The sequence below is a fragment of the Alosa pseudoharengus genome, unplaced genomic scaffold (genome assembly GCF_046254945.1).
Source record: "Alosa pseudoharengus isolate Yale_2024_CS ecotype anadromous, Long Island Sound unplaced genomic scaffold, YU_APseudo_1.1 YU_APseudo_1.1_scf_7, whole genome shotgun sequence".
NCBI lineage: Eukaryota > Metazoa > Chordata > Actinopteri > Clupeiformes > Clupeidae > Alosa > Alosa pseudoharengus.
The window spans coordinates 18,410,242-18,438,211 of record NW_027468859.1 but is presented as its reverse complement, the minus strand read 5'-3'; the positions used below and the strand labels follow the sequence as shown (position 1 = coordinate 18,438,211).

The following is a 27,970-nucleotide window of genomic DNA, read 5'->3' as shown; positions in this document are numbered from 1 at the left end:
AAAAAAAAAAATATATATATATATATATATATATATATATATATCTTATAGGTCTATGTCCTATGATCATCTTTAGTCCTAGTATCATACAGTCTATGGAATTACCGACCTAATGGTAGCCTACAAATAAGGTGATGCAAGTGACGCAAATGCCGCGGTACCTTTGCAAACTTTTTAAATGAGCTTCTATTTCAAGCCAGACGGTAATAGACATCAACCAGCAAGTACTAGGAAAAGTAACCTGCTGTGCTGCTATTTGCGAGACCTCGCGAAACTCTCCGTATATTTACACGTATTTTCAAAAATGCGTGGTTCTCAGTTGAGCAGTTCATCTGGATGTGGATGGCTAATTATTATTTCTATTCTCAGAGTGAGGACATGATAAGCCGGGTGTCATTGCAGTTTGGGACAGCTACACTACGGATTTACAGAGACCCGGAAGTAGTAGGCTACAAGCGAGTTGCTCCATTTGTTTGTGTGAGTTTGGTGGAGAAACGACCAACACGCGAATGACAAGTTGAGCGTCGGTGATGGAAAATGAGGGCATTGTTTTGAATGCCTACGTGAAAACGATGCCGACATTTATCGGCACTTACGACGAAGATAACGAAAGCAATATAACAGATGAGTCCATCGAAGTTGGGGCACCAAGCACATATTTTGTGCAGGATGATAGGGAAACCAAAGTGTGTGTTCCTGACAGTGTTTTGGAACTGCATAAGCACAGACCTGAAAACAAAGACAGTGTTGAAAGAGACCGAAAGACTACTGCAGTGGATATTTTAAGAAGAAATTTCGGACGTTCACGTCGAAACTTCACTTTCACGGAGGATTACAGAGATCCAGAGGATGTAGTTTTTACAATTAGCAACATGCAAATGGGACACTCCGAAACCAATGAAGAACACTCGGACCATAATGGACAAGTGGAAGTAAAGTTAGAATGTCAAATGGAATCAGAATTTTCCGATGTAGAAGATGTTGAAATTAGGCCTGATGATTCAGAGGAAACTTTAAAGTCTAGAGTTAACCCTAAAGAAGACGGTAGTATGCGTGAGTTGAAACAACATGTCTACTGTTCCGTTTACTGTATTGCCAACGACAGTTACAGAAATTCCGTGGATATCACGGTAGGCGAAGAGGATCATCGGACAGTTACCCCCTCGACATCCAACACATCACTGGAACAAAATACACAATCCCTGCAACAGAGTGAATCGGAGGCCACAGGATATCCCGAGCCTTTTACCTTAGCAGATCTGGTGGATGCTACCGCTTTGAACAACTTTTATAAAGGGGATTCGAGTTTGTCAGCTGTATTGACTTGCCGCATTTGTCTGGAAGATAAACACATAAAGCCGCTACATTGTTGCAAAAAGGCTGTCTGTGAGGAATGTCTGGAAACATACACAAGTTCACAGGTAGGCTAACTAACTATTCGACTGGCAAAAGTTTGCTTTCATCTCTCAGGTATAGGCCTACTGATCACATAGTTGTCAACTGACCTGCAAAGGGGTTACCCAATTGAGGGCAATAACATTAAGAACATCACGAGGGATCGGCGCTGACGAGATAATTGATGTTTTGACAGGAAAGATGCATGTCTCCCCTGACCAGCCTTTGAGTTTGATATGGGACTTCCCTGTCCATTGTGTGTTGAGACGACACTGCGTTTGTTGATAATGTTTAGGGAAACAACACGCTTCCTGGGCCGGGGATCATTGTGTTTACTGGTCATTATAGATACAGTGAGGCCAGGGATCTTTTCAAGACAACTTTAACAACAGATGCCGAGGGGCTCTCTCTTCCTGGCTTTGTGTGCGCGTGCCTCATGGCTCAGTGAAGTGAGCAGCCGCTGAGAGGCGGTTAGAGCCGAAACTGTACTGTACCGTACTTTTGTCCTGTTCTCTGTCTTGCGGATGTTGCGTAGTGTCTCGCGGCACTGTCTTGCGGAAGTCGCGTACTATCTTGTGGCACTGTATTGCGGAAGTTGGCTAGTGGTATCAAAGATTCTAGACAGATCACGAACAAAGCTATTTTTTGTCTTTATTTGTTTCGTTGGAAAATACAATTTCAATAACGGGATGTTAGGAAGACACGTGGCTTGTAGAAAGTGGGTTATTAACTTACAACGCTGAATGTAGGGCGACGTCTGGCCAATATTATTCTGCTGTAAAACATGTTTTTGTTTATCCAGCATTGTCTTGCTTAAGTTACGTTGTGCCTTGCAGAACTGTCTTGTGTAAAGGTATGTGTGCTAGGTGTGTAGCGCTGTCATGATGGTTGTCTCGTGGAAAGTTAGGTAAAACGCCAAATAAAAACACAAGTATCCGTTGTCGACCTCAGTTGCTTTGGAAATGTTTTGTTTTGTTGAAATGTTTGTTATGCCACCTAGGCCTATTAGGCTACCTTCCACCTCTTTCTGTTCTATTTGTTATTAACTTGTAGGCTAGCCTAGGCTACTTGTAACCAAGAAATATATAAATCACTTTTTACTTACAACAAATAGCCTACGTATATTAAACACTTAATGTATATTGTTGATATTCCACAAGCAGCATTAGTTCAAGTTCAAGTAGTTTATCGTCATGCACGCATAAAGGGAAATATAATTAATGAAACTCCTTGTGCCAGCAAATATTTTAAGAATAAATAATAATTGTTTAGATAATTATTATAGGCAAATGTGTAAATATTTAGGCATCTTACCAGGGGGGTATTCCAAGTACGAGGTTTAGTGACAAACCTGGGTTAGTTAACACAGAGTAGGTGGTAAACCTCCTAATAGAAGAGCTGTATGGCTTCATTCACCTAACAAAACAATACCATAGGGCTCTTGTTGTAGGAGGTTTACCACTTACTCTGAGTTAAGTTACCCAGGTTTATCACTAAACCATGTACTTGGAATACCCCCCAGGTCTGTTAAGTCATAGGCTTGCTTAACCAAATGTTGTAGCCATCCATGGGTAGATGATCACAAAAATAGACAACTGGACAGTTTTGGAGAACACATTTTAATTCTAAACATAAGAACAAAAAACCTTTTAAACAAAAAAGCTTTGTAAATCTAAATACGGAAAACCTTGCATGGTTCAGTTTTCTCTCAGAACAAAATACACCATAAACTTAACACCAAAAAAAATCAGATTTCCCCAGTACACACATATAGTAACAAGTTTTAAATACCTTGGTGTCCACATTACTGAAGACTTAACATGGACTGTTAACACTCAATATGTTCTGAAGAAGTCCAGACAACGACTCTACTTCCTTCGTCAGCTAAGGAAATTCAAAGTTTCTACATCCATCATGAAGGCCTTCTACACTTCAGCGGTTGAGAGTGTTCTAACTGGTAGCATCATCACCTGGTATGGGAACTCCACAGTTAGAGATTGTAGTACTCTGCAGAGAGTAGTGCGCTCAGCTGAACGTACAATAAGAACTCAACTCCCTGCTCTACAAGATATCTATTCCAGAAGAGTACTCCTAAGAGCCCAAAAGATTCTGAAGGACTCTTCTCATCCTAACAATGGATTATTCCTACCACTGAAATCAAGAAGACGCCTATGTAGTCACAAAGCCAGAACTGAGAGACTTAGGAGAAGTTTTTATCCCCAGGCCATCCGAACTCTGAACTCACACTATACTGACTTTGCACACATTCACTCCTCAGCACTCTCAAACATTTCCCAACTCTGAACTCACACTATACTGACTTTGCACTCATTCACTACTCAGCACTCATGACCCCCCCACCCCCCACACACACCTACAAGACTTTTAGCACTTTTACATCCCTCTCCCTAAGCTATAGACCTTTTATTTATTTTATTTATTTTACAAACACACACACACACACACACACACACACACATATCTGACTTTCTCCAACTTTTGCATATCTCCATAGAACTTTTTATTATTATTTTTGATTTCTCCTCCATCTACCCATGTCCTTGATTGCCTAGCCTTTCTGCCCCCCCACCCCCCACCCCACCCCCATCCCCAACACACACACTTACATCATCACTGTCATCACTTCACATACATACAGCACACTGCTTGCTACAGTAAGCCTCCTCTACATACTTGCTGCACACTGCCCCCCCCCCCCCCACACACACACACCTACAAGACTTTTAGCACTTTTACATCCCTCTCCCTATGCTACAGACCTTTTATTTATTTTCTTATTTCATCACACGTCAAAACACACACACACACACACATATCTGACTTTCTCCAACTTTTGCACATCTCCATTGAACTTTTTATTTATTATTTTTGATTTCTCCTCCATCTACCCATGTCCTTGATTGCCTAGCCTTCTGCCCCTGAACTCCCATCTCCCCTGTCATCCCCCCAGAAGGTTTAGCCTTCTGCCCCCCCCACCCCCACCCCACCCCCATCCCCAACACACACACTTACATCATCACTGTCATCACTTCACATACATACAGCACACTGCTTGCTACAGTAAGCCTCCTCTACATACTTGCTGCACACTGCCCCCCCCCCCTACATACACAGCACACTGTCTTCAGGATCTTCTCCAACACACATCCTCTACATACTTACAGCACACTTCCCCCACCTACCCACACACACACTACACACACACACACACACACAGTCACTGCTCCACTCCCCTCCCGCCCACACACATATCTTCACTGTCATCACTCACATACATCATACATACAGTACTCTGCTTGCAATAGTAAGTCCCTGCCCCCCCCCTACATACACAGCACATTATTTCATCAGGAAGCTTCTCCAATACACATCCCCAACATACTTACAGCACACTGCCCACACACACACTACACACACACACACACACACAGTCACTGCTCCACTCCCCTCCCGCCCACACACACATCTTCACTGTCATCACTCACATACATCATACATACAGTACTCTGCTTGCAATAGTAAGTCCCTGCCCCCCCCCCCCCCCCCCCCCTACATACACAGCACATTATTTCATCAGGAAGCTTCTCCAACACACATCCCCAACATACTTACAGCACACTGCCCCCCCCCCCCCCCCCCAATACACAGCACATTGTCTCATGAGGAAGCTTCTCCAACACACATATTGCACACTGCCCTCTCCCCACATACACAGCACACTATCCCATCTCCCCTGTCATCCCCCCAACACACACACCAAGACCCCTGGCAGTTGGGTTAGCCCCTTGAGCCGTGGATCTGCCCAAGGTTTCTTCCTTGGTAAGGGAGTTTTTCCTTGCCCCTGTTGCTCTTGGGTGCTCCTTGTTGGTGCCCCCCACCCAATCCCAATCCTCCCCCACCTTTTTTATGCAGCCCTTGCCACTTAATCTACTAAACCCCTCTTCTACTGCACTTTTTACCCCCCCCCCCCCATAAATGCACAAATAGGCTGACACCAGACATAATTTCACTGCATTTCTTACTTCCAGTAACTATATGCATGTGACAATTAACTTCCTTGTATCCTTGTATCCTTGTAAATAATGAAATGAAGATAATAAATTGAAATCCAATAAGACATAAATAAATAAATAAACAACTAATACATTAAAAAAGAATGTATAAATACAGAAAAAAACAGCAATGCTTGTTACTCCAATGCCGGATGCATGGACATGAACCTCTCCAGAAACCTGCAGAAACCCTCGTGGTTCGTGACAATGTTAATGGAAACCTTCAAATGCAAACAGATTTCAAATTGGAAATAGCATGAGAATGTAGTGACAATATGCATGTTTGGTATGGTTTGGTTTATTTATTCTGGAGAAACCACACTGATCATAATATGACATGGCTTTTATATTCACATTTCCTTACCTCAGGCATCATTACGTCGAGCACAAGGTCAACATCTATGATATCTTCATCACAGATTATGGCAGTCTGTATCATTTTTGCCAGTTTCCTGGACTAATTGGGGCCACAAAAGAGAAATAAATCTTAGAACAAAAACTTTTTGCATTACTAATTGTATGTTTACTTAAAATAGTTGTTATTCATAACCAGTGCATTATTACTACATAAACTGTACAGTGTATTCATATCAATCAGTTTTCTATGCAATCTAATGCTTTTCGGATGTCATCTTCAAATTCCTTATTTGACAGTTACTGTTTATAAGTTTGGAGATGTACTGTTTTGCAGCGACATGCAATGCCGACTCCACAACTGTTGCACTTTCCAACCAGTTGGTGTAATAGATTGCCCACTATGAATCAGTGACAATAACTGAAAGACAAACAATCCAAATAGATGACTGATTTAGAAATTTAAACTAGGTAGCATTTTAACCTTTTAAGTTATATAACCACATCATTACCACACTTATGGTGAGTTTCATCACAGTTGAATAATTTTGTATACACCTGATGGTGTGTGCACAACTTCTATCAATGTAAATACAAAAAAAAGTAAAAATAAAAATCAGGTTGTCACATTAATACCATCCAATCAGTTGAGCCAATTAGAAGCCAATTATTATGACATTATCAATCATTTGTTATTTAAAATGTGCAAAATTGGAAATGTCCTTGTTTGAGGTATCTTGTCAAGTTACCATAGCACTGAAATATTTCACAGGTCAGAGAACATAGACAAATTTAAAGTCTAGAAAAAAAACCTGTAAAACAGAAAAAAGAAAGGAAAATATCAAACTCAAGTGTTGCAATATAAACTTGTGAATTCAAGTCCTTCTGCTGTCCTTGTGTGAGCAAAGGAGTGTGTGTAACCTTAGCTAGTCGTGTTTCCTCAGTTGATGCCTTTGAGCACAACTAACTTCTCAGACAGTGTTGCATTCAGACTATTTTTTATATATATAAAATATTTTTTATATAGTTGTTATGGGGCCTGTTAATCATTCCAGCTTGACCATGCAAGGGTGCCACAAACAGACAGAGACAGACATTTCGTGCTTTACAGTATAGATAGTTAGATAGATGTCATCACAGTGTTTCACAGAAAGTATTTTAAAGTATTTTGAAAATACAAAAATACGCAACACTGAAGTATTTTGATACAAAATACGAAGGCATTTTCATTATCTCAATAAAATACAAATGACAAAATAGTATTTTGTATTTGAAATACATATTTTAAACACATGTATTAGAAATACTGCCCATCCCTGCCCATGCCCATGGCCCAATCAGTGGAAACTGACATAAAGATTTGCTCTGCCCCAAGTGTGGCCAAAACGCCGTAAAATGACTTATTGTTTTGTTATGCAAGGAAAACAAACTCACCAAGACCAAGGAGATGGTTGTTGTGGACTTCCATAAACAAGCACTTATGTTATGTTATATTGTATTTATTTATTATTCACTATAGTACTTGGTCTGCACTGAGACCTGAGTTGATATTTTGTTATCTTCATACAAATAAAGCATCTATCTGTCTGTCTGTCTGTCTGTCTGTCGGCCCAGGTGTGGGTGTTATTGTTTATCAAAGTGTTGGCTGAGGGTTGCCTGGGTCCCTGGGCATGCACTGGCCCACACACTAACTGATCTGACTGAGTGTTGGCTGAATGCCAGCTGTGCTTGAACATTACTTGATAACAAAACACAAATCCAGAGCTACTACTTTAAAGCACAAGTCATCTTTATTAAAAATTCTAACAAACAACTTTAAAACTTAAAAAGTCATAAAGCAAAAAAGGATTTTTACATGTACAATTTTATGTAAAACAATTAATAAGCTTTATATTTTATCTAAAACAAAACAAATAAAAAGATACATACATACATACATACATACACACACACACACACACACACACACACACACACACACAATGATTCAAAGACATAAATGATTCTACATAATAATAATTATAATAATTATTATAATAATTATAAATATAATTAATTATAGCACCTTTCATTCACAGAATGCAGCTCAAAGTGGTTCACATTTGGAACATTTGTCATTGGTGTCACAGGACAGTGGCTTGGTGTCACAGGACAGTAGCTAACTGTCTCAGGACAGTGTCTGGATGTTACAGGACAGTCATAGGTGTCACGGGACAGTGTCTGGGTGTTACAGGACAGTCATAGGTGTCACGGGACAGTGTCTAGGTGTCACAGGACAGTCATAGGTGTCACGAGACAGTGTCTGGGTGTTACAGGACAGTCATGGGTGTCACGGGACAGTGTCTAACTGTCTCGGGACAGTGTCTGGGTGTTACAGGACAGTGGCTAACTGTCCCAGGACAGTGTCTGGGTGTCACAGGACAGTCATAGGTGTCACGGGACAGTGTCTGGGTGTTACAGGACAGTCATGAGTGTCACCGGACAGTGTCTAGGTGTCACAGGACAGTGTCTGGGTGTTACAGGACAGTCATGGGTGTCACGGGACAGTGTCTGGATGTTACAGGACAGTCATGAGTGTCACCGGACAGTGTCTAGGTGTCACAGGACAGTGTCTGGGTGTTACAGGACAGTCATGGGTGTCACGGGACAGTGTCTAACTGTCTCGAGACAGTGTCTGGGTGTTACAGGACAGTGGCTAACTGTCTCGGGACAGTGTCTGGGTGTCACAAGACAGTCATAGGTGTCACGGGACAGTGTCTGGGTGTTACAGGACAGTGTCTGGGTGTTACAGGACAGTCATGGGTGTCACGGGACAGTGTCTGGATGTTACAGGACAGTCATAGGTGTCACAGGACAGTCATAGGTGTCACGGGACAGTGTCTGGGTGTTACAGGACAGTGTCTGGGTGTTACAGGACAGTCATGGGTGTCACGGGACAGTGTCTGGGTGTTACAGGACAGTGTCTGGATGTTACAGGACAGTCATAGGTGTCACGGGACAGTGTCTAGGTGTCACAGGACAGTCATAGGTGTCACAGGACAGTGCCTGGGTGTTACAGGACAGTCATGGGTGTCACGGGACAGTGTCTAACTGTCTCGGGACAGTGTCTGGATGTTACAGGACAGTCATAGGTGTCACGGGACAGTATCTAGGTGTCACAGGACAGTCATAGGTGTCACAGGACAGTGCCTGGGTGTTACAGGACAGTCATGGGTGTCACGGGACAGTGTCTAACTGTCTCGGGACAGTGTCTGGGTGTTACAGGACAGTCATGGGTGTCACAGGACAGTGTCTAACTGTCTCGGGACAGTGTCTAGGTGTCACAGGACAGTCATGAGTGTCTCGGGACAGTGTCTGGGTGTCTCGGGACAGTATCTGGGTGTCACAGGACAGTGTCTGGGTGTCCCGGGACAGTGTCTGGGTGTTACAGGACAGTCATGGGTGTCACAGGACAGTCATGGGTGTCACAGGACAGTGGCTAACTGTCCCGGGACAGTGTCTGGGTGTCTCGGGACAGTGTCTAACTGTCTCGGGACACTACTCAGGACAGTACTAACAGGACAGGACATTTTTTGCTGTTACTGCTACTGCAGCCGCTGGCGCATTTAGCGAGAGTGGATCGGCTTCCTCTGTTAGTCGAGTCGAGCGAGGGCCTCGATTTTCCCTCACGGCGGAGACGTGGGAAGTGGGAGGAAGCTTGTAGTTGTGTTGTTTCTGTAATTGATTGCTTAATCACCGAGTTCTGCCTCCCCGACCTATAATTATATTACTCGTGCTGTTCAGCAAAGGCCCAGCTAAGCCGTCTCCACAGTCTCCACATAAAGCAGTTAGTTGTCTGGCTGGAGGGATCTTGTCACTGTAATCATGTAACCGTCCCGCCTGTCGCCCCGATTTGATTTTATTTAGTTTTCTTTTTTGGGGTTGTGGTGGCAATGGGGGGTGAGGTGGCAAAGTGGGTTTTTGGAAAGGCACTGGAACAATGTGAGAGCTTCCTGGAAGTGAAGGAGGGTGTTATTTGCCTGTGGCTTCTGGTCTCAGTCTAGGGTAGCTTTGAAATCTTTGTAGTGCTTCCTCATACAAGCATAAAAACCCCTTGTGAATGAGAGTGTAGAACACAATTGTTTTCAGAGCTAGTTCTTCCTCCTATCTTCATACACTCTCAGAAGGCAAAACACAACTTTGCAAACAAACATACAGCCTCCATTTGATCTATACTGAAGGCTCTGTAATGCCCATGCCCTGGCTATTAACCCCAGTTGATGTCCCATTTACCCCCTGAAGAGCTGAAGTTACTTCACATTTGAATGCTGTGGCAAACCCCCATGTAACCCGTCCAACCAGTTCACATTGAAAGGCTGCCCTTAGGCCATGCTATGAGCGTTTATCAGGCTGGACCTGGCCTCTGCTCTGCAATCAGGGAAGGGACCTTCTGGCTGCCAAGTGGCAGTGCCTGCTGTGGTAGTGTCTGATGCAGTAAGCCCTTTGCATCGCTGTGCATTAAAAGTAGATTTAGTAGGATTTGCTCCCATGCAGCTTTAAGTCCTGTCAGCTCGCTCTCTCTCTCTCTCTCTCTCTCTCTCTCTCTCTCTCTCTCTCTCTCTCTCTCTCTCTCTCTCTCTCTCTCTCTCTCTCTCTCTCTCTCTCTGTGTGTCTTTATCTCTCTCGGACTGTCTTTCTCTTTTCTCTCTCTCCTTGATTGCTGACATTCGCAACAAAAAAGAATGCTGCGCACTCCCCTCACATGTTTTTTTTTTTACAAGAAAACATGGGAGTACATCCGTAAATCTTCTCGAGAAAAAAACAGTTGCCCATGTGGGAGAAAGAGCAACTTGTGCAATCAATACTAAAAGTATACTTAAGGCCTTTTGCCAAGTCTAAAGTGATTGGAGAGAGAGGTATGGAAAGAGAGAGAGAGAGAGAGGTGGGTGGATGCAATTCACATATTATTTGAAGTTTCTCATGAAGGCGGATGGGGATAGGCAATATATGGCACAGCAGAAAGAAGGCATCAATTTAATGTCTTTATTCTTATTCCTTTGAGGAAGAAATGGGGGAGTCATGATCACAGGATGCCGTGCCCCCGTGAGGCATATGCTGAAATGGTCATATCATTGGCAAATAGAGCTACGGCTACAGACAGATGAAAGGGATGTAAATGGCCTCGCTTGATCTGTGTAATCTGCTGGGGTAGGAAGACAACACGGGCGGGGAGCCCGCAGGACAAAAGGGGCCTGATTTAAATGGCTAATTTCTAACTGTGAAAGAGAGGGAGCCGCTCCATGACTTTATTATCCTTGTTCGGGTAACAGAAGGGAAGAGGGTAGAGTGAGGGGTGAGAGGGACGAGGGGGGGGGGCTTGAGTCCTTTTGGTGAAATGAGTGGTAGAGAAATGCCAACTAGGCCACCGCAGTGTTCACAGACGCATCACCTTAAAAGGAGGCCTGACCGAGAGGAGGGTGCTCATTTGGTCATCCGAGACCCCTTTCAGTGGGGCCTAAGTTAAAGTCTACGCAAAGATTTGCCTGTCAGGAGCACTGATATTTTTAATGTCTTAGGCTAATAGCACTTACCCAACTCTCGTCATGTGCTTTGTTGAATGAAATGATAGCCTAATGTATGGATTAAGTGGAGGCTATGATGTCACCGGTTTAGTCTGTATTGAGCTCATGATTATGTAGCGAAACTTCAGTTAGTCTTAAGTAGATGGGCCATGAGTTACTGCTTCCCCCTCGTCTGTGGTTGTGTTGATTAGCAACCTTAGTGATCAAATGACTGGTAGTTTGGCTGTCCATTGTGTTTGCATAGTTGAAATGACTGACTTGAAGGCACCTGGAAACACTAGTTTAAACATTGTATTGAAATATGCTTTTGAATTGTGAAATGCACTGCCGTGAGATCATTTAAATCCTCACTGCCAAGAAAAGTAAAGTTGTTGTCTTGGTTAAATGCAGTGATGCCCCCGAAGAAATACATCCAAAATCATGTTAACGTTGATTGATATTCTATACACTTGACTCTCTAGTTAATGCCCTGTGAGAAAATACCTGTTTCATTGGTTTTCGTGCATGCTGAGACAAAGCGAGGTGAGGCGACCCCTGTCACTGTTTTGTCACCAAAAATCCCTCTATCGGATCAAGTGTCGCCTGCTCAGTTAGCTGGTTCCACTGGTTTGTCATGCATAGTTTTTTTCCTTAAAGATGAGATCATGCGTGTGTAAGTACGTGTACGTGTGTGTGTGTGTGTGTGTGTGTGTGTGTGTGTGTGTGTGTGTGTGTGTGTGTGTGTGTGTGTGTGTGTGTGTGTGTGTGTGTGTGTGTGTGTGTGTGTGTGTGTGTGTGTGTGTGTGTGTGTGTGTGTGTGTGTGTGTGTGTTTAAGTGTTTGAGAGAGAGTATCAGGGGATGCCTGTTAACGGATGATTGAGCTCTGACGCAGCTGAGGTCACCTTAGGTCATTTGAACTTGTTATGCCTGCCTACTGTAGTTGATTTGTGAGGCTTGTCATTAGTCGAACTCTGCTAATTATATACTAAGAGAAGAGAAAGTATAATGGCCAAATCTTCCCTCCTCTCATTAGCATAGAACATCTTAAGAGGTAGAGCCATATCGTATAATCATTTCCCTTTACTTCAAAAGCAAACATACACACAAAGACAGTTAAATTACTTGTAACTTGAGCTTGTCACAACATCAGATGATCTATTGTCCATCCTACTCTGGCCTGCCTGATTGATTAGTCAGTAAGATCATGCTGTGTCAAGAAGTCTAACTGAAACCTGGTTCTATGAAGTCAAAGCAAGCCAGGGGGAAGTGAGTGAGTACCCGATATAATTAAAAAGAATTTGTGAAAGTGCACTACGAATAGAAAATGGGTCAAACATATGGACATATCTGTGCATGATAATCTCACCCACAACTATTCAAATCCTGACCATAAACAAAACTGATACAGGAAAATAAACATGCAAATTAGCAAGCCCAATATCTGTCTCTTGATCTCTTTTACCCCTCTTACACTGACACCATCTCACACATGGAAAGTGGACACAACCTATCTTACAGAGATACCTAAAAATAAACAAGCCCAGTGTCTGTCTCTCACACTCACACACAGAGACTACACCCTGGAGGTTCAGTGGTCACTGAAGCATCGAGGAGTGGAGGTGTCCGCTGGTTTCATCCCTCTGCTCTGCTAGGGGTGTCCGCGGACGTCCCCAGGGCTTTATTACTGCCCTGGTCACCCGTCTGCGATTTGTCACTTCCCATCAGGCACTGGGGCTCGTGAGCCCTTTGCGTTGCATCGTCCACCCCAGTGTCACGGATTTTAGCTCGCCGTGGGCCGTGAGGGATAGTGGAGAGTGTGCGTTGAGGACTCATACACTCACAGTAAAGCTGCTACTAATACTGCTCTCTTCCTGTTCCAATCTGTCTGGCTCCCCTTGGACTTGACTGACATCAGTTTGTTTACGGAGGTTGTCACCCATTGGCACAGCTGGAAGCCTGAGCTGAGCTGTCTTCCCTTAAGCTGGAGGAGTTGTAGTCCTTCATGGCACGCAGCACATCGAGGCCACAGGGGCGCGCTCCAAAGGCTTCGCCAATCTCCTGGGAATCACAGGCCTTCTTTAAGCCCTCGGCTAAATCAAGCCAACCACCTCCGCTCATTAGCTCACACTTCCACTCAAGTTTTTTTTTTATTTAGACAAAGATGTGGCCCTGAACACAACTTTTTCTAACACTGTAAAACCACATGTCTGTAGCAATAGCTAATGCAATTAGGCTGCGGACTACCTTATGACCACCGGTGTGGCCATACAGCAGATCCCTTTACCCAGGGTGGCACAGTTTGTGCACTGCAGACAAACATTTGCGTTGGAACTGGGCCCTTTGACTAAGGGTGTCTCCAGCGCCTTGCTCTGCCTGCTGGGCTACGTTTAGTGTGTGACCCACACGGAAGACTGAGAGAGCACCGGACGTTTTGGGCTGAGTCTTGAGGCTTCACTTGCCATCTATCTCTCCCATACACGTACATGGTTTATGCTCCCTTTCCTGTTGCTTTTCAGACTGTTGCGTAATCTGTTTCAGGCGGGATTGAGGCCGCACTGCGCTCTCTCTCTCTCTCTCTCTCTCTCTCTCTTGCTCTCTCTCTCTCTCCATCTCTCTGTCTCTCTCTCTCTTTCTCTCTCCCGATGTCACTGCTGTGTAATCCCGATTGTAATCGGCTGCTCTTTCCTCTGCACGCTCTCTCTCGGAGGCCTAGCGTGCATTTCAGCGGAAGTGGACAAAAAAATCTTGACCCAGATAACCTTGCCTCCAGACTTGTGTGCCCCCACAGTTTCCAAAGTACCCTCTAGAGCATCCTGCACGGCACTCTGGTCACTTAAGTCAGGCACTAAATGCAGCGCTTAGGTCAACAAGTTCTCTGCAATGGCCCTCCGGCCTTATTTTTACCCTGAAATGGAACCCTCCCGCAGCTGCTGTTGCCACGGCTCCCTCCCTGTAGACCAGGGAAAGGTCACGGAGCAGACGGGCATTTGTCACCAAGATGGCCGCCAGTTAGAAAGGTCCTTTAAAGTCCACAACTCTATTCCAATATTTTTTTTGTCGAATTCAGTGAGTTAGTCCTCAAGGTGACCATCCCGGGTGTCCGACGTGTCTTGCCTCTGTGAAAAGGAGACAAACATAGAGAATAAGCCATAAACTATCCCAGCCAATGAAAGGAGGTTTGCAATTTGATTGTACTCAAATATCAACAATATTTTCTCAGTCACAGAGAGCATGTTAATGTCATTACTTTTATTGGCAGTACCTCACTGGCACATAGCTCATAACCTTCCCATACTCGTACAGTTTTTCTTGATCACTTTAATGCTTGTGTCAACTCTGACATCATGTTTTTAAAACAATTAACATGCAGGTTTAAACAAAAGCACTCTGGCCAAAATGACCTGGCCAAATAGCAACACAGAACATACATGGTATCTCTTATAGATAATGAAGGATTGCTGATTGAAGAATTGTTCAAAGGAGATTCACACAGGTGTATCAGATATTCAGACTTATGCAAGGAATCTCTACCTCCTGTGAATAGATGTTTTCCTTTTGTTTAGCACAGGGAAAGCAATAGGAGTCTTTTGAATGACATCTGTGTTAACTGTTTTGCAAAAGGGTGTGAGAAATGTGTGAACCCAATGAAAACGTGTGAGCACATTTACAAGAGATGACTTCTGCTGTGCAAAGAAGGTGTTAATGAAGACCAAGTAAATCCCAGTTTCTTTAAGCAGGTCAAAGCAATCGAGAAACTGTGTCTGTTTAGAGTGAGAAGGAAGAAGTATGAGCACACATCATCAAGCTCACTGCCATGTGTGTTGGGAGAGGAAGGGAAGGAAAGTGGACTTTGTTCAGTGCTGCTCAACTGGTCTCAGCTATGGTGAGGTGTTTGTACAAGCCAATGTACATGATATACTGAGGCAAGATACATGATCTACTGAGGCAATAGAATGTAGGCTTGTGTTGTGTTCCACTCCAACACACTGCCCGGAGGCTGTTTGCACAACCTATTGATCACAAGGGGAATTTCTGTCTGAGAACATTAATGTTGGATGCTTTATCCTGAATGTTCTATATTGCTCCCTGTTGACTGCAGGGAGTGATGAATAGCATAATAGTTTGTTGTGGTCCATATCATCCTATTGAAGGTAATTTGTAAGCATTTTGGAATCAGTTCTCTGTAATCAGGAATCAAGGTGTGTGTGTGTGTGTGTGTGTGTGTGTGTGTGTGTGTGTGTGTGTGTGTGTGTGTGTGTGTGTGTGTGTGTGTGTGTGTGTGTGTGTGTGTGTGTGTGTGTGTGTGTGTGTGTGTGTGTGTGTGTGTGTGTGTGTGTGTGTGTGTGTGTGTGTGTGTGTGTGTGTGTGTGTGTGTGTGTGTGTGTGTGTGTGTGTGTGTGTGTGTGTGTGTGTGTGTGTGTCCTCACTGATCAATTCAAGGGGCGGCTGTTGAACCGAACACTTTTGCAACACCGTGACGATGAGAACATTAAACAACAGCCACTGCTGAATGATTTCTTGTAGGCCTACAAGATGAATGTTGCAAATTGTTAATAATCACATTTATTGATGTCAAGGTTCTTGAAACTCTTTACAAGGCTCAGACCAAAACAAAAAGCCGATATGATTAAACTTCCTAACTTCTCTAATACACTTTCATCCTCCCCATGAACATTACTCAGGCTTTCTGTGCCACTGTGTGCTGTAATATAGCTTTAGGGCTTCAATATCTTTTCTTCAATATCTTTGAAAGCGATATTGAGAGATTTTGGTTGCTGGAATAGAGACTAAATGTAATGTAGACTAAACCTATATAGCTGAAATGAAATTGTTGGGGTATTTATGTATCTTTCTCTGCCCCTCCACCCCCACCCCACCTCCACCCCAGGTGCGTGTGGGCCGTGCGGTTGTGGCCTGTCCAATCACGGAGTGCAGCGGTTTCCTGGAGGAGAGCGTGGTGCTGGCCCACCTGGCCGCCGAGGACGTGGACAAGTACAAGTACTTCCTGGAGCTGAGCCGCCTGGACGTCGGCACCAAGCCATGCCCGCAGTGCAACCAGTTCACCTCGCTCAAGAGCCGCAGCGGGGCACCCGCGTCTACCCGCAGCGCAGAGCACAAGTACAAGGTGTGCGGAGTACAGGGGGGCACACGTACAGGGTACAGGGGGGCACTGGGGGGGGGGGGGTATATTTGGAAAGCAGAAGTCTGAGATATTCACAAATGGAGGTTAGAGCACTAAGAACAAGGAGAGATAATCTTCATTTAGCTCAAGGTAGAGCAAACCAGGTTACAAATCCGTTCATTCATTATTCGTTTTTTAAACCAAAACAGAAAAAACAAAAAAATGGTGTGTTTTTTTATTATTAATGGTTTGTTTAGTTATTATTAATGTTACATTATGTCTACGAGTGAATGAAACTAATTAGAAATGTAGAAATGTAGCTGGGTTGGCTAAGAGATTTTAAGATGAATTCGACAGCTGAGTGAGATGTGGTGACCAACTAGACCAGCGGTTGTCAAACTGGGGTACGCGTACCCCCAGGGGTACGTGGACTGATTTCAGGGGGTACGCGAAAAAAGATCTAAGTCATAGCCTATGCCTTTTCAAAAATGTTCTCTATCCCACGTTGGTAACTTAACTTCCGCATTTGCACTGCACATTAAAAACTTATTTTCTACGCATTAACAAATTATTCGAGAGTGGAGACAGAGAGGGTAAAACAGCGTTTCTCAAACTGTGGGTCGCAACCCACTACTGGGTCGCGGAGACATGCCAGGTGGGGCGCGAACTGACATGAAAAACAGGAGTTTTATTTATTTATTTTTTTATCTGTAGCCTAGGCCCAGGTAGCACCCGATGCGCAATGGACGCACTGTGTTATTCATAGGGAAGCGCTCATGTCAAGGCAGCTTAGTTAGTCCCGACCTGAGGTTGTGAGAATGGTGAATTTCATCAAGACCCGGCCCTTAAAAGCGTGTCTATTCACCGCACTTTGAGAGGAGATGGGAGCTGACCAAAAGGCTGTACTGTTTCACAGTGAGGCAAGGTGGCTTTCCCGAGGTAAAGTGCTGTCGCGTGTTTGAGCTCCGAGTTGCCTCTTCTTGGAGGAAGAGCGCATGTTTGAATCTGCAAGCACGTTCACTAATGAACATTTCTTGACGAAGCTGGCCTATCTTAGCGATATATTTGGAAAGCTCAATGAGTTAAATCTCCAGTTACAAGGCAAAGACAAGCACCAGATAAGATCACTGCATTCAACAAGACGATTGTGTGTGAGATTAGGTGCAGATCTATTTCAAATCATTATATTCAGCACATTTGTAGGCCTATCATATGTTGACTATTGATGAGATTTGTATCATATGTTTATGATCCTATTCACTATTCTCGACAAAATTGATAAAAATAAATATTAATAAAACAATTTAAAAAAAACTTGTTAACAATTGGTGGTGTTGGGGGTACTCCGGAAGATCATAATGTCTCAGGGGGTACATGCCTGTTAAAAGTTTGGGAACCACTGAACTAGACCAACTAGAACCAAGAAAAGGAGACTGTCGGCTCAACAGCAATGACGTATAGGAACATATATAGAAGGTATTGTTTATTGTTTTTATTGCAGGGTGTGTTTGAGGTGATGATTATAATCTACATCATTAGGTTGTTTACAAAAAGTTGAATTATTATGCAGATTACTTTTGGCCTAACCCGCCTGTAATGCTTAAACGATTAACACCACCTCCATTCAGAACAACTCTTGGGCCATTTCAGCGGCTCAAGGCGACTCACACATTGAATAATCAGGGGTTGGTTGAGTTCAAAGACCACAGATTTCTTAGTCGAGCTGGAACTGAGAAGGTATTGGCTCAGGTTTGCAGCCCTGTGGTTTTCATGTCCAGCCTTTATTGAACAGCTTGTCGAACACCATGGGTAAATAAAGGTGAACAAACTGGCCACTCCTTTAGGGGTGAACAGGCACCTATCGTAATTTCATTTGCGCTAATCACGACGTCACGACGAATGCCTGACCTGCCTAGTAGTTATGAAAGAAGTGTTTGCTTTGGATATAGTTATATTACAGACACTCCTCTACCCAAAACAAGGTGTGTTTATCTATCATGCTGTACGTTGACTTTAGATAATACATCTATGATTTTCAGATGTTTTGTGAAAACAGTGTCACTTTTAAACAAGTTAATTTACTGAGAACTTCCTCATCTAGTGTGCGCTGAGTGACCTACCGGTGCGTTCAGGTAGCATGGGGTTGCGTGGTATTAAATTAGCTAAATGTTTTACATTTTGTTACATTTGTGTGGGTTGGTATAAAGGGAATGCATTGCACATCCATGTCATGTAAAATGGCCCAATGTGTGAAGCAGTTCTCTAGTTATAGCTTTTATAATAAATCAAACCCAGATGGTAATCCTGTGTCTGTGTTCCAGTTCTAACCTTCTTCTCTTTGTTCCAGTTCTAACCCTGTTCTCTGTGTCTCCGTCCTAACCCTGTTTTCTGTGTCTGTCTGTGTTCCAGTCATAACCCTGTTTTTTGTGTCTGTGTCCCAGTTCTAACCCTGTTCTCTGTGTCTGTCTGTCCAGGTTCTAACCCAGTTCTGTGTTTCAGTCCTCACCCTGTTCTCTGTATCTGTGTGTCCTGGTTCTAACCCAGTTCTCTGTGTTCCAGTCCCAACCCTGTTCTCTGCTCTCCGTGTCTCTGTGCAGGTCCAGTGTAGCAAGTGCCAGTTTGTGTGGTGCTTCAGGTGCCACGCCCCCTGGCACGACGGCCTCAAGTGCCGCGACTACCGGAAGGGGGACAAGCTGCTGCGCGACTGGGCCAGTGTCATCGAGCATGGACAGAGGAACGCCCAGAAGTGCCCACGGTGCAAGGTGGGCAGAAGGGAACCGGCTTACCTTAACCTGAATGGCCATCACAACCCCCACACGAAAAAACAGGCATTTGCCCACAGACACATACAGAGCTTGAGCTTCATTTGGCATAGTCCATTTATAACACTTACAAAAGATTCTTCCCACTGCATACATATATACTCATATCTGCCAATACCATGAATGTCATCTTTTCCACTCATATATCAAATGTATTGGTATCAAGGGAGAGATGTCAAATATATTGTGTCAAGGGACAGGATTCTGTTCTACAAAGATGTGTTGCCAAACTATCAGAGAGGCAGGAGGGCAGTTTAAAGTGTCATCAAGATCATACCACACAGCCATTATCACCAAAACCGTAGTGTCTGAAAGGATGGGGACATAAAATGTTTGTTTTCTTTTTAGACCATGTTCTCTCTCTCTCTCTCTGTCTCTCTCTTTCTCTCTCTCTCTCTCTCTCTCTCTCTCTCTCTCTCTCTCTCTCTCTCATAACGCTCAGTTGAAACGTGGCACTCCAGGAAGTCATGAGACTGTGCTCTGGGCAGAAAGTCAATAAGTGAATTGCATTTTCACTGCAGCCTTGGCAGCCTTTTGTTCCCCATACAAATGCCTGTTTAGTGTCTCTCTCTCTCTCACTCACACACACACACACACACACCCTTTCTCTCACTCATACAGAGAGCCATTTAAATACAACTCCATCACTTGCTGCAGCTTTGATAGTCTTGTCAGTGTGACTCTTCTCACTGCCACCTTGTTCAGTTTCATTCCTTTGTGTGGCTCAGCCACAGTGTTGCTTAAGGAGAACCAGCCACAGACACCCCGTCGTTATAATAGTACAATGTAGCGAGAGCCGTAGAGTAAATAAAGACGTCAGCACAGTGAAATGACGTCAAAGTAAGTGCTGGTAGTGTATGGCTCTTAACAGGGAGGCATCACCGGGCACGTAACAGATTCCATTCACGCAGCGTCAGCTGCAACAATTAACTTCCACAATGGAACTGGCTACACCAGACTTAATAGCGGCGCATACACTACTCACAAAAAGTTAGGGATATCTGGCTTTCTGGTGAAATGTAATGTTTCAATACACTGTTGAACTGTTGGACATTCACACTCAAAAGTTTAGAGAAGGTCACATTAAGTTCACCTGTAAAGGGTACAGTGGATTTTAGGTTCATCCATATACATTTCACTCGAAACCCGAATATCCCTGACTTTTTGTGAGTAGTGTATGTTGGAAAAAATTAGACCAGTCTTCTAAAACAATTTTTACGCTCTACAAGCGGACCGCTTCAGTTATGTGCCTGGTGTAGCCTCCCGGTTGGCCTGGCGGGAAACGTGACAGACTGCACAGGCCAGGGAGCTGAGGGAGAGTGTGTAACTGGTAGTTCTTGTTCCAAGTGAGCGGAAAAAGGCGACTATGCACAGTCGGTCGGTGCAGGTTCGCCGGTCATCCAGTTATACATTCCAGTCATGGGCATGTATGTTTTCAGACTTTCATCTGGGAAGCATGAACCAGCCTTTTTGGCTTCTTTAGTATCTGCTGCGGTCATTAAATTACATTTTGCGCTCATGAAAGGCCCCCTAAATTTTTTTTTTACCTTAAAACAACGTTTCCAAAATCATTTTGATTTTGTCTTGTTATTTTCAGTATGCTGTAGAATTGCTCTCTGTATTACGGTCCATATTTAGATTTCACATATTTTCTACTTGTTGGGTAAGCATTCCATGGCCTCCCACATCTTACACACGCTTCACGCATGTGCAATTGACTGTCAATATGGGCAGTTTGAAGCATGAGAATAGAGCTTGAAAACAAAGCAGTAACTTACACCATCATCTTACAACCATCTGTGTACACACACACACACACACACACACACATACACACATACACACTCTCACACTCTCTCTTGCTTACAGATCCACATCCAGAGGACTGAGGGCTGCGATCACATGACCTGCACGCAGTGCAACACCAACTTCTGCTACCGCTGTGGGGAGAGGTACCGGCACATGCGCTTCTTCGGGGACCACACCTCCGACCTGAGCGTGTTCGGCTGCAAGTACCGCTACCTGCCCAACAAACCCCACCTGCGTCGCTTCGTCAGGGGCTCAGTCTGTGGTGAGTCTCACACACACACACACACACACACACACACACACTTATATACACATACACACACAGACATAGGGCACTGCAGTGTGCAGTGTATGCAGGGTCGGAGTGTGTGTGTGTGTGGGTATGTACACTAAATGGACAAATGTATTGGAGCAAATCCATCGTCAGGGGCTCAGTCTGGGTGAGTCTCTCTCTCTCTCACACACACACACACACACACACACACACACACACACTTATATACACATACACACACAGACATAGGGCACTGCAGTGTGCAGTGTATGCAGGGTCGGAGTGTGCGTGTGTGTGGGTATGTACACTAAATGGACAAATGTATTGGAGCAAATCTCTTAATCACTGAATTCATGGGCCCCCCTAAGCTCCAGTGAAGGAAGGGACATCTTAATGTTTTAGCAAACAAGGACATTTTGGGTAATTCTGCGTTTCACACTTTGTGAGAACAGTCGTGGGAATGCCCTTTTCTGTCGCAGAAAGACTGGCCTGCACAGAGACCCTGACCTCAGCCTCATCGAGCGCCTTTTGGATCGCTTAAAATGAGATTGTGAGTCAGAGTTTCACGTCCGACGTCAGTGTCTGACCTCGCAAATGCTCTTCTGGAGTAATTCGCAACAAATCCCAGATACACACTCCAAAATCTTGTGGAAAGCTCTTCTAGAAGAGTGTAAGGTGTTATAGCTGCCCTATGCCTATGGATTCACATTGGCATGTCATTAAAGTTCCTTCCTGTAGGTGTAATGCCTAGGTGCCCCAATACCCTTGTCCAAACAGTACACACTACACATACTCCTCTTGTAGCACTACCTACAACTAGACTTGCTAATTTCAGCACTTACCTGACTAGAACTGGCACTTGATTGTATGGAAGTAGCACTCACTGCTGCACTAACTTGTCCTTATCATACTCTACCTTGATTGATTCCCTAGTTGGGAGTCTCTTTGGGTTAAAAAGCGTCAGCCAGATGTAATGTAATGTAATTTATTCCACTGCTTGGTTGAATTTCCCATTGTCCTGCGTAATTTAGAACGTGTATTAACAGTATGTTATTTGCACACCTATGAGGTAGATCCAATTTGTTGGCCATATCACACTTGTATATTAATTCGCCGAACTCGTAAAATACAGATGTTCAGAACATAGTAACATTGTAGCATATGACGGACGGACGTTTAGCTAGTAATATGACATGTAGACTTCAGCTATGTTTCAAAGATAAGGTTCATCAGAATCCTGAGATATGCCTGCTTGACAACGGGAGAGATGGAACTCATCCATAGCAACCATCCATTTAGAAAAGTTTGGCCAGAGACGGTTGGCCAACGGTACAGTAAAGTTCAACTAGTAATGGCAGTTTGTGCTGCAAGTTGATAAATTTGTTGATATGTGACGGAAAGAGGTAGTTCTACTTACAATACTGTTTTAGAGATTAAAACGTTTCCATTATAACAGGAAATGAACACAACGCAAGTGGCAACAATGGAATAAGCGGGATAATGGACTTCACACCGTTCGACTAGACAAAGTTAATACACTTTTCTAGATGGTGTCTAGAACGTGTATTAACTTTGTCTAGTCGAAGGGCGTGTCGTCCATTATCCCTTACGTAATGTATACACTACACTATTCTCAACACTATCTTTTTGAATGTGTACCTGTTAACGTTAGAAGAGTATAAAATTACACTGTGTTTATGTTTGTGTGTGTGTGTCTGTGCCTTCACAGTGACAAAACTGCTGTTGTGTCCATTGGTGATTGTGCTCACGGTGGTGGTTGGTGCAGTGGTCATCGTTGTTGGTAAGGCTCTCTTTAAAACAAACATAGGAAAGAACACATACTCAACACACTCTCAATACACTCTCATACTTCGCCAAGTACTGAACCCCACACAGAGCCTGCTCTTTTCAAACACATCTTTGATTTGGTCAGGTTTATATAGGTTCTGTGTTTGAATGGCAACATTGAATTTTAAAGGCAACCTGTTAAATCGTCAGTAGGCAATCGTTGAAATTAAATGAAATACATTTGAATGACCACTGGAAGAAACGCTGAATGAAACATTTCCCGGATGTTGCACTCATAAAGCAGCCCTTTATTTGTTTCATGAATGGCAGCTTTGTTTGCCCCTGAGATTGATATCAGTCCCCAGCTCCACTATGTTCACCTGAACAGGAGCTTTTAAAACGCCTCATATCTTTAATCGTGGACCGTGTAGGGTTTGGGAGCTTTGCATAGCTATCATTTTAACATCAGGAGCTGGCACTTTGTCAAGGCTGTAAATGAAGTTGCTTTGAAGCCTCACTGGTTTTGTTCATGTTATTTTAATTACCGACTTTGGCAAAAGTAGCCGTTCTATGGTTATTATGTTCTAGTTATCCCACATTAATTGTGCATCTAAATGCTGTTCCAACAAAGCCCCATGATAACTAATTAAGCAATACGCCCCAAGAGGCTGTAGGTTACACTGATTTTTAGAACAGCTAAGGCACAATGTTTTGCTTTCGTTTCCATTCAGCCAATCATAATCAAGGACCGGAACTATCCGTTTTAGAAGTGAGCACTTCACCTGCACATTCAGTTCACAGGTAGCCACTCTAGTGGACGTCCCCACAGTCAGCATGTCCATTGCCTGCTCCCACAAAACTTGTGACATCCACATTGCATTGTGTTGTGCTATAAAACTGCAGATTTTAGAGTGGCCTTTCATTGTGACCAGTCTAAGACACAGCTGCGTTATAATCATGCTTTTTAATCTGCATCTTTTGATGTGTCCCAGTTGTCTGGTTAATGGGTTATCTCGTATAGAGTTATGACAGATAGAGCCGTGTTGCTGTAATATCTGGTGTAGACCTCTGTTGCTGTGTCTCAGAGCGTTCCTCTGCTGTTTCCCCTGCAGCTCTGCTGATCTTCCCCATCTACTGCTGCAAGAAGCGCAGGAAGAGGCCACAAGGGACCGAGTACTGGTTCTCCTGAAGGGCCTCCACCAACTACAACTCCTCCTCCTCCTGTTCCTCCACCACCTCCTACTACTGCTAGTCCTCCTCCTCCACCCCATGCTACTCCACTGCTGCTTCTGCGTCTGCTTCTGCTGCTGGTCCAGCCCAGCACTGGGGTCAGCGGAGGACACCGATGGGTGGGCCCATTGGCTACGGATGAGCAGACAAACCAAAACACACAGACACACAGACACACAGACACACAGACACACAGACACACAGACACACAGACACACAGTCACACACACCCCTGCCTTCTCCTGTGTCCTCGGTATCTGCATGAGAGAGAGGAAGAAGGCTGAGCCAACCTCTCGCCCACTAATGAGGCAGTTACAGACAGGGACAGACAAACTCAAACCCAAGCACAGCAGTCATGTCCTGCTTAGTCCCATTTAGTCCTGTTGGATACTACTCACTCCCACACACATCCAGCACACTCACTCCTCCACTGTTTCGAATGATGCATCTCTATGGGAGTGGCATCACCGTGGCTACCGAACAGACTTTTAAACTGAGATGAGAATGAAGGCTTTTAGATCAGACTCAACCAAGAACCCTTTCAACAACATCATGGGAAACCCTTAATTCTGCACACTACAAGGACTTGACGTATGAATCAACCTATAACTGTTGACAGACTTAACTGTTGTATACCATTGCACACTTTTTCTTTAGTCTTATAAGGGTCAGTGGCATGTTCAGACCCCCCCTAGAAAATACTTATACCGTTTTTCATTTTCAGGGACTTTTTTTTTGTGTGGAGAGAGCGGAGAGTGTGTCAGGTCTGTGCCGAATAATTTCTCTGGACATCGTGATAACCAAGTCACAGATAAGCAAAAGCTTGCCCGCTGAGGAGACGTGGTCAGCACAGCCGTTTTGATCCCAGGCTACTGATAACCAGTGGCTGCCAATGTTGCTAAGCAACTGGAAATGCTAATGCGGAGTCAGCGAGCATAAACAGATTTAAAATTATTATCATCGGAAACGGTGCACACACAAACTCATTTGAGTTGGCAATTAACTGTACACGTTAATATACAAACAAATATGACTCGTGGTTTATAGCAGGACTTGTTTGCTGATATTAACCAAAGTATGTAAGGTTTTTTTTTTTACTAGTAGCAGGTGTTTCCAAAACTGATCTGGCCCCTTTCTGGCACAGAATGAAGCCCCTCTGTAGGAACCTAGAATGTTCTGATCAAGACCGTTTGAAGATTCTGAACAGTGTTAAGGATGATGTTCGTTCGCAGACCTGTCTCCCCTTATTTGCGATTCTGGAGGGGAGGGTGGGTTGCAGATAGTTGCTAGCCTGGTCATTTTAGTGGCCTCTGTTTTTGCTAAGCACCTCTCTTCCTAATCTCCACTCCCTTCAAATCCTACATGAGGGCTGTGCCAAGCTCGCTGGTATGTGCATCACTGACAAAAACGCATTCAAATCTGCTCTCTCTCTTTTTTTAGAGGAACCAAACAGTAGGTCACAACAGTTGCAGACTGCTGTGCTGCAACTTCAGTGCCAATATAAGAGTCTGTCACTTTTCTCGTGTGGGGTTTTGCTATGCCAAATGTTTGTTTTGCCCCGTGACGCACACCCAACGTCTTTTGAGAAGAAAAATGCAACAGAATGAAGTTGAAATTCTCTCTCTTTTGCTCTCAGGATTTTGCACAAAATTAAGGACTGAATGAATGCCCGCTGAAGAGAAAAGGTTGAATTGTAATTGTAAGAATGTGCTCAGAGATTTTTTTTTGAGATGTCAAAGATGCATTCTCCCACCTCTCTCCTAAGCATGACTGGTTCACACGCTTCTGAATCGTGTTTTTAGCTTTTGCACATGGGAGGCCAGCCCGAGAGATGAGAAGGACGGAAAACGCATTTTAAACGCCAGGCTCAGCAGTCACTCTCCCACTGGACGGGTGGGTGTGTGCGGGGGATGGGAGTGGGTTTGGTGGTGGTCAAAAGTTATTTATTGCTGTAGCATGTCTCATGAGCCAAGGATTGTCCAACCCTGTGTCAAACCAACACTGCATGAAATGGTCACTGTGTTTTTTGTTTTGTTTTGTTTTTGTTTGTCTTTTTACCCACCACTGTAAATAAGTCACTGGAGTGTGCAAGACGCATGGGGTCACCCATATCTCTTGAATTCTTTTTAGTTGTCAGGGATCATATGTTTTAATTATACTGGCCTGAGGTTAAAGGATTTGTAGCTGAGTCGGCCAACAGTGTTTTAAGACCCACTTATTATATTTCAGAGACATGTTTTAAGAGGATAAATCGTAGTTCCACATCACTCTGTGGTCCAGCGTCACTCTTCGAGATGGAGGCGTATGGCTTTACTCCACTGTCCAAATTCAATCAGAGCCATATTAGCCAGAAGGGCTTTTAGCAGACCTCGGCTATTCACTCACACTGTTGCTGGGCAAGCCTGGCCACTGCCTCTGTTGCTGGTGCTACTGATGCCGGCTGGCACCAGGGTCAGCGAGGACGTAGCAGGTGGCATGATGGGTGCCCGTCGAGTGGTCAGTAAGGTCACCCCCTCGACAGACGCAGAGTCCACTTTGTCAGACAATCACTACAGCATCTCTGTGCGTTTGCTTGTGGCTGCCTCTTCAAGCTTGAGGGCCCACACACACACACGCACACACACGCACACACACAGCCCTGGGCCCTCGTCTGATGGTAGAGGGGCACTTTGTTAGATGCAGCGGTGTAACTAGGCAACCCCAACAAGGCTGTGCCACTTTTATCGGGAGAGGGAGTGAGAGAGATTCTTGGAGTATATCTCCGATCTCCTCAAGTTCACTCAATGGCTCAAAGAACTGTGAGTAATCACAGAATGTCCAAAGGCACGATATTTGAATTAGAAGGATGTAAGTGATTCTTCTCAGGTATTGCTGTACAAATAACTGCTGATTTCAATCCTCGTTCCTCCCTTGTGCACTATACTCTACATGAAACCTGGCCAAAAGAATCTCCTTGGGGCATTTAGGTCATACCTGTTTTCAGTTCACACATTTTTTATTTATTTTATTGCAAATAACTGTTTACAAACAATTTTGTTTCATTTTGACTGTATATTCCTTCTGTTTCTTCTGTAAAGGTCTTTTATTCCACCCACTGATTCAACTCAAGATTTGGTTTGATAGAAGACCTGGTTGCACCATTGTGATGACGTTGCTATGGAGCCTTCCCCTGTGCCTTCCTCTGTATATTATTTATATGGGGGTTTAGTTATGTATAAAATATGTTTATCTACTTTTGTCAAGAGGGTCACCTGAAATGTTCTCCTTAGAAACCTTCTAGCACACAGGACAAAGTGTATTTCTTTTAAATGTACACCATTGGTGTACACATTTTGGCGTAGTACGTGGTATGAAACTACAAGAGACTTGTTTCCTTTCACACTCACACCTTCAGGAAAACATGATACCAAATGATTAAGAACTAAAGCACATCACGCTTTTTCTGAGATGTTTTGCTGCTGCACTTTATTTATCTCCAAAGTCTGGTGAAAGAAAACAACCAAATGTCAGGCAGCCACTGTGCATATCTTATCGTGGAAACCATTAAAAGAAACTGAATTTG

The 27,970-nt window shown here is 43.9% G+C and overlaps 1 protein-coding gene across 1 annotated transcript; it reads left to right on the top strand.

The window, feature by feature from the left end:
• Positions 1 to 236: 236 nt before the first annotated feature.
• rnf217 (ring finger protein 217) lies at positions 237 to 27,970 on the top strand. Its single transcript, XM_076272119.1, has 6 exons — positions 237 to 1,421; positions 16,252 to 16,488; positions 19,083 to 19,247; positions 21,177 to 21,378; positions 23,120 to 23,191; positions 24,291 to 27,970. Exons 1-6 carry the CDS (start codon positions 531 to 533, stop codon positions 24,365 to 24,367), a joined length of 1,644 nt encoding a protein of 547 aa, XP_076128234.1. The 5' UTR covers positions 237 to 530; the 3' UTR covers positions 24,368 to 27,970.

Coding starts and splice junctions, on each gene's coding strand:
- rnf217 (XM_076272119.1), top strand. CDS start 531: ATGGAAAATGAGGGCATTGTTTTGAATGCCTACGTGAAAACGATGCCG. Junction 1,422..16,251: donor AAACATACACAAGTTCACAG/GTAGGCTAACTA, acceptor CCTCCACCCCAG/GTGCGTGTGGGCCGTGCGGT. Junction 19,248..21,176: donor AGAAGTGCCCACGGTGCAAG/GTGGGCAGAAGG, acceptor TCTTGCTTACAG/ATCCACATCCAGAGGACTGA.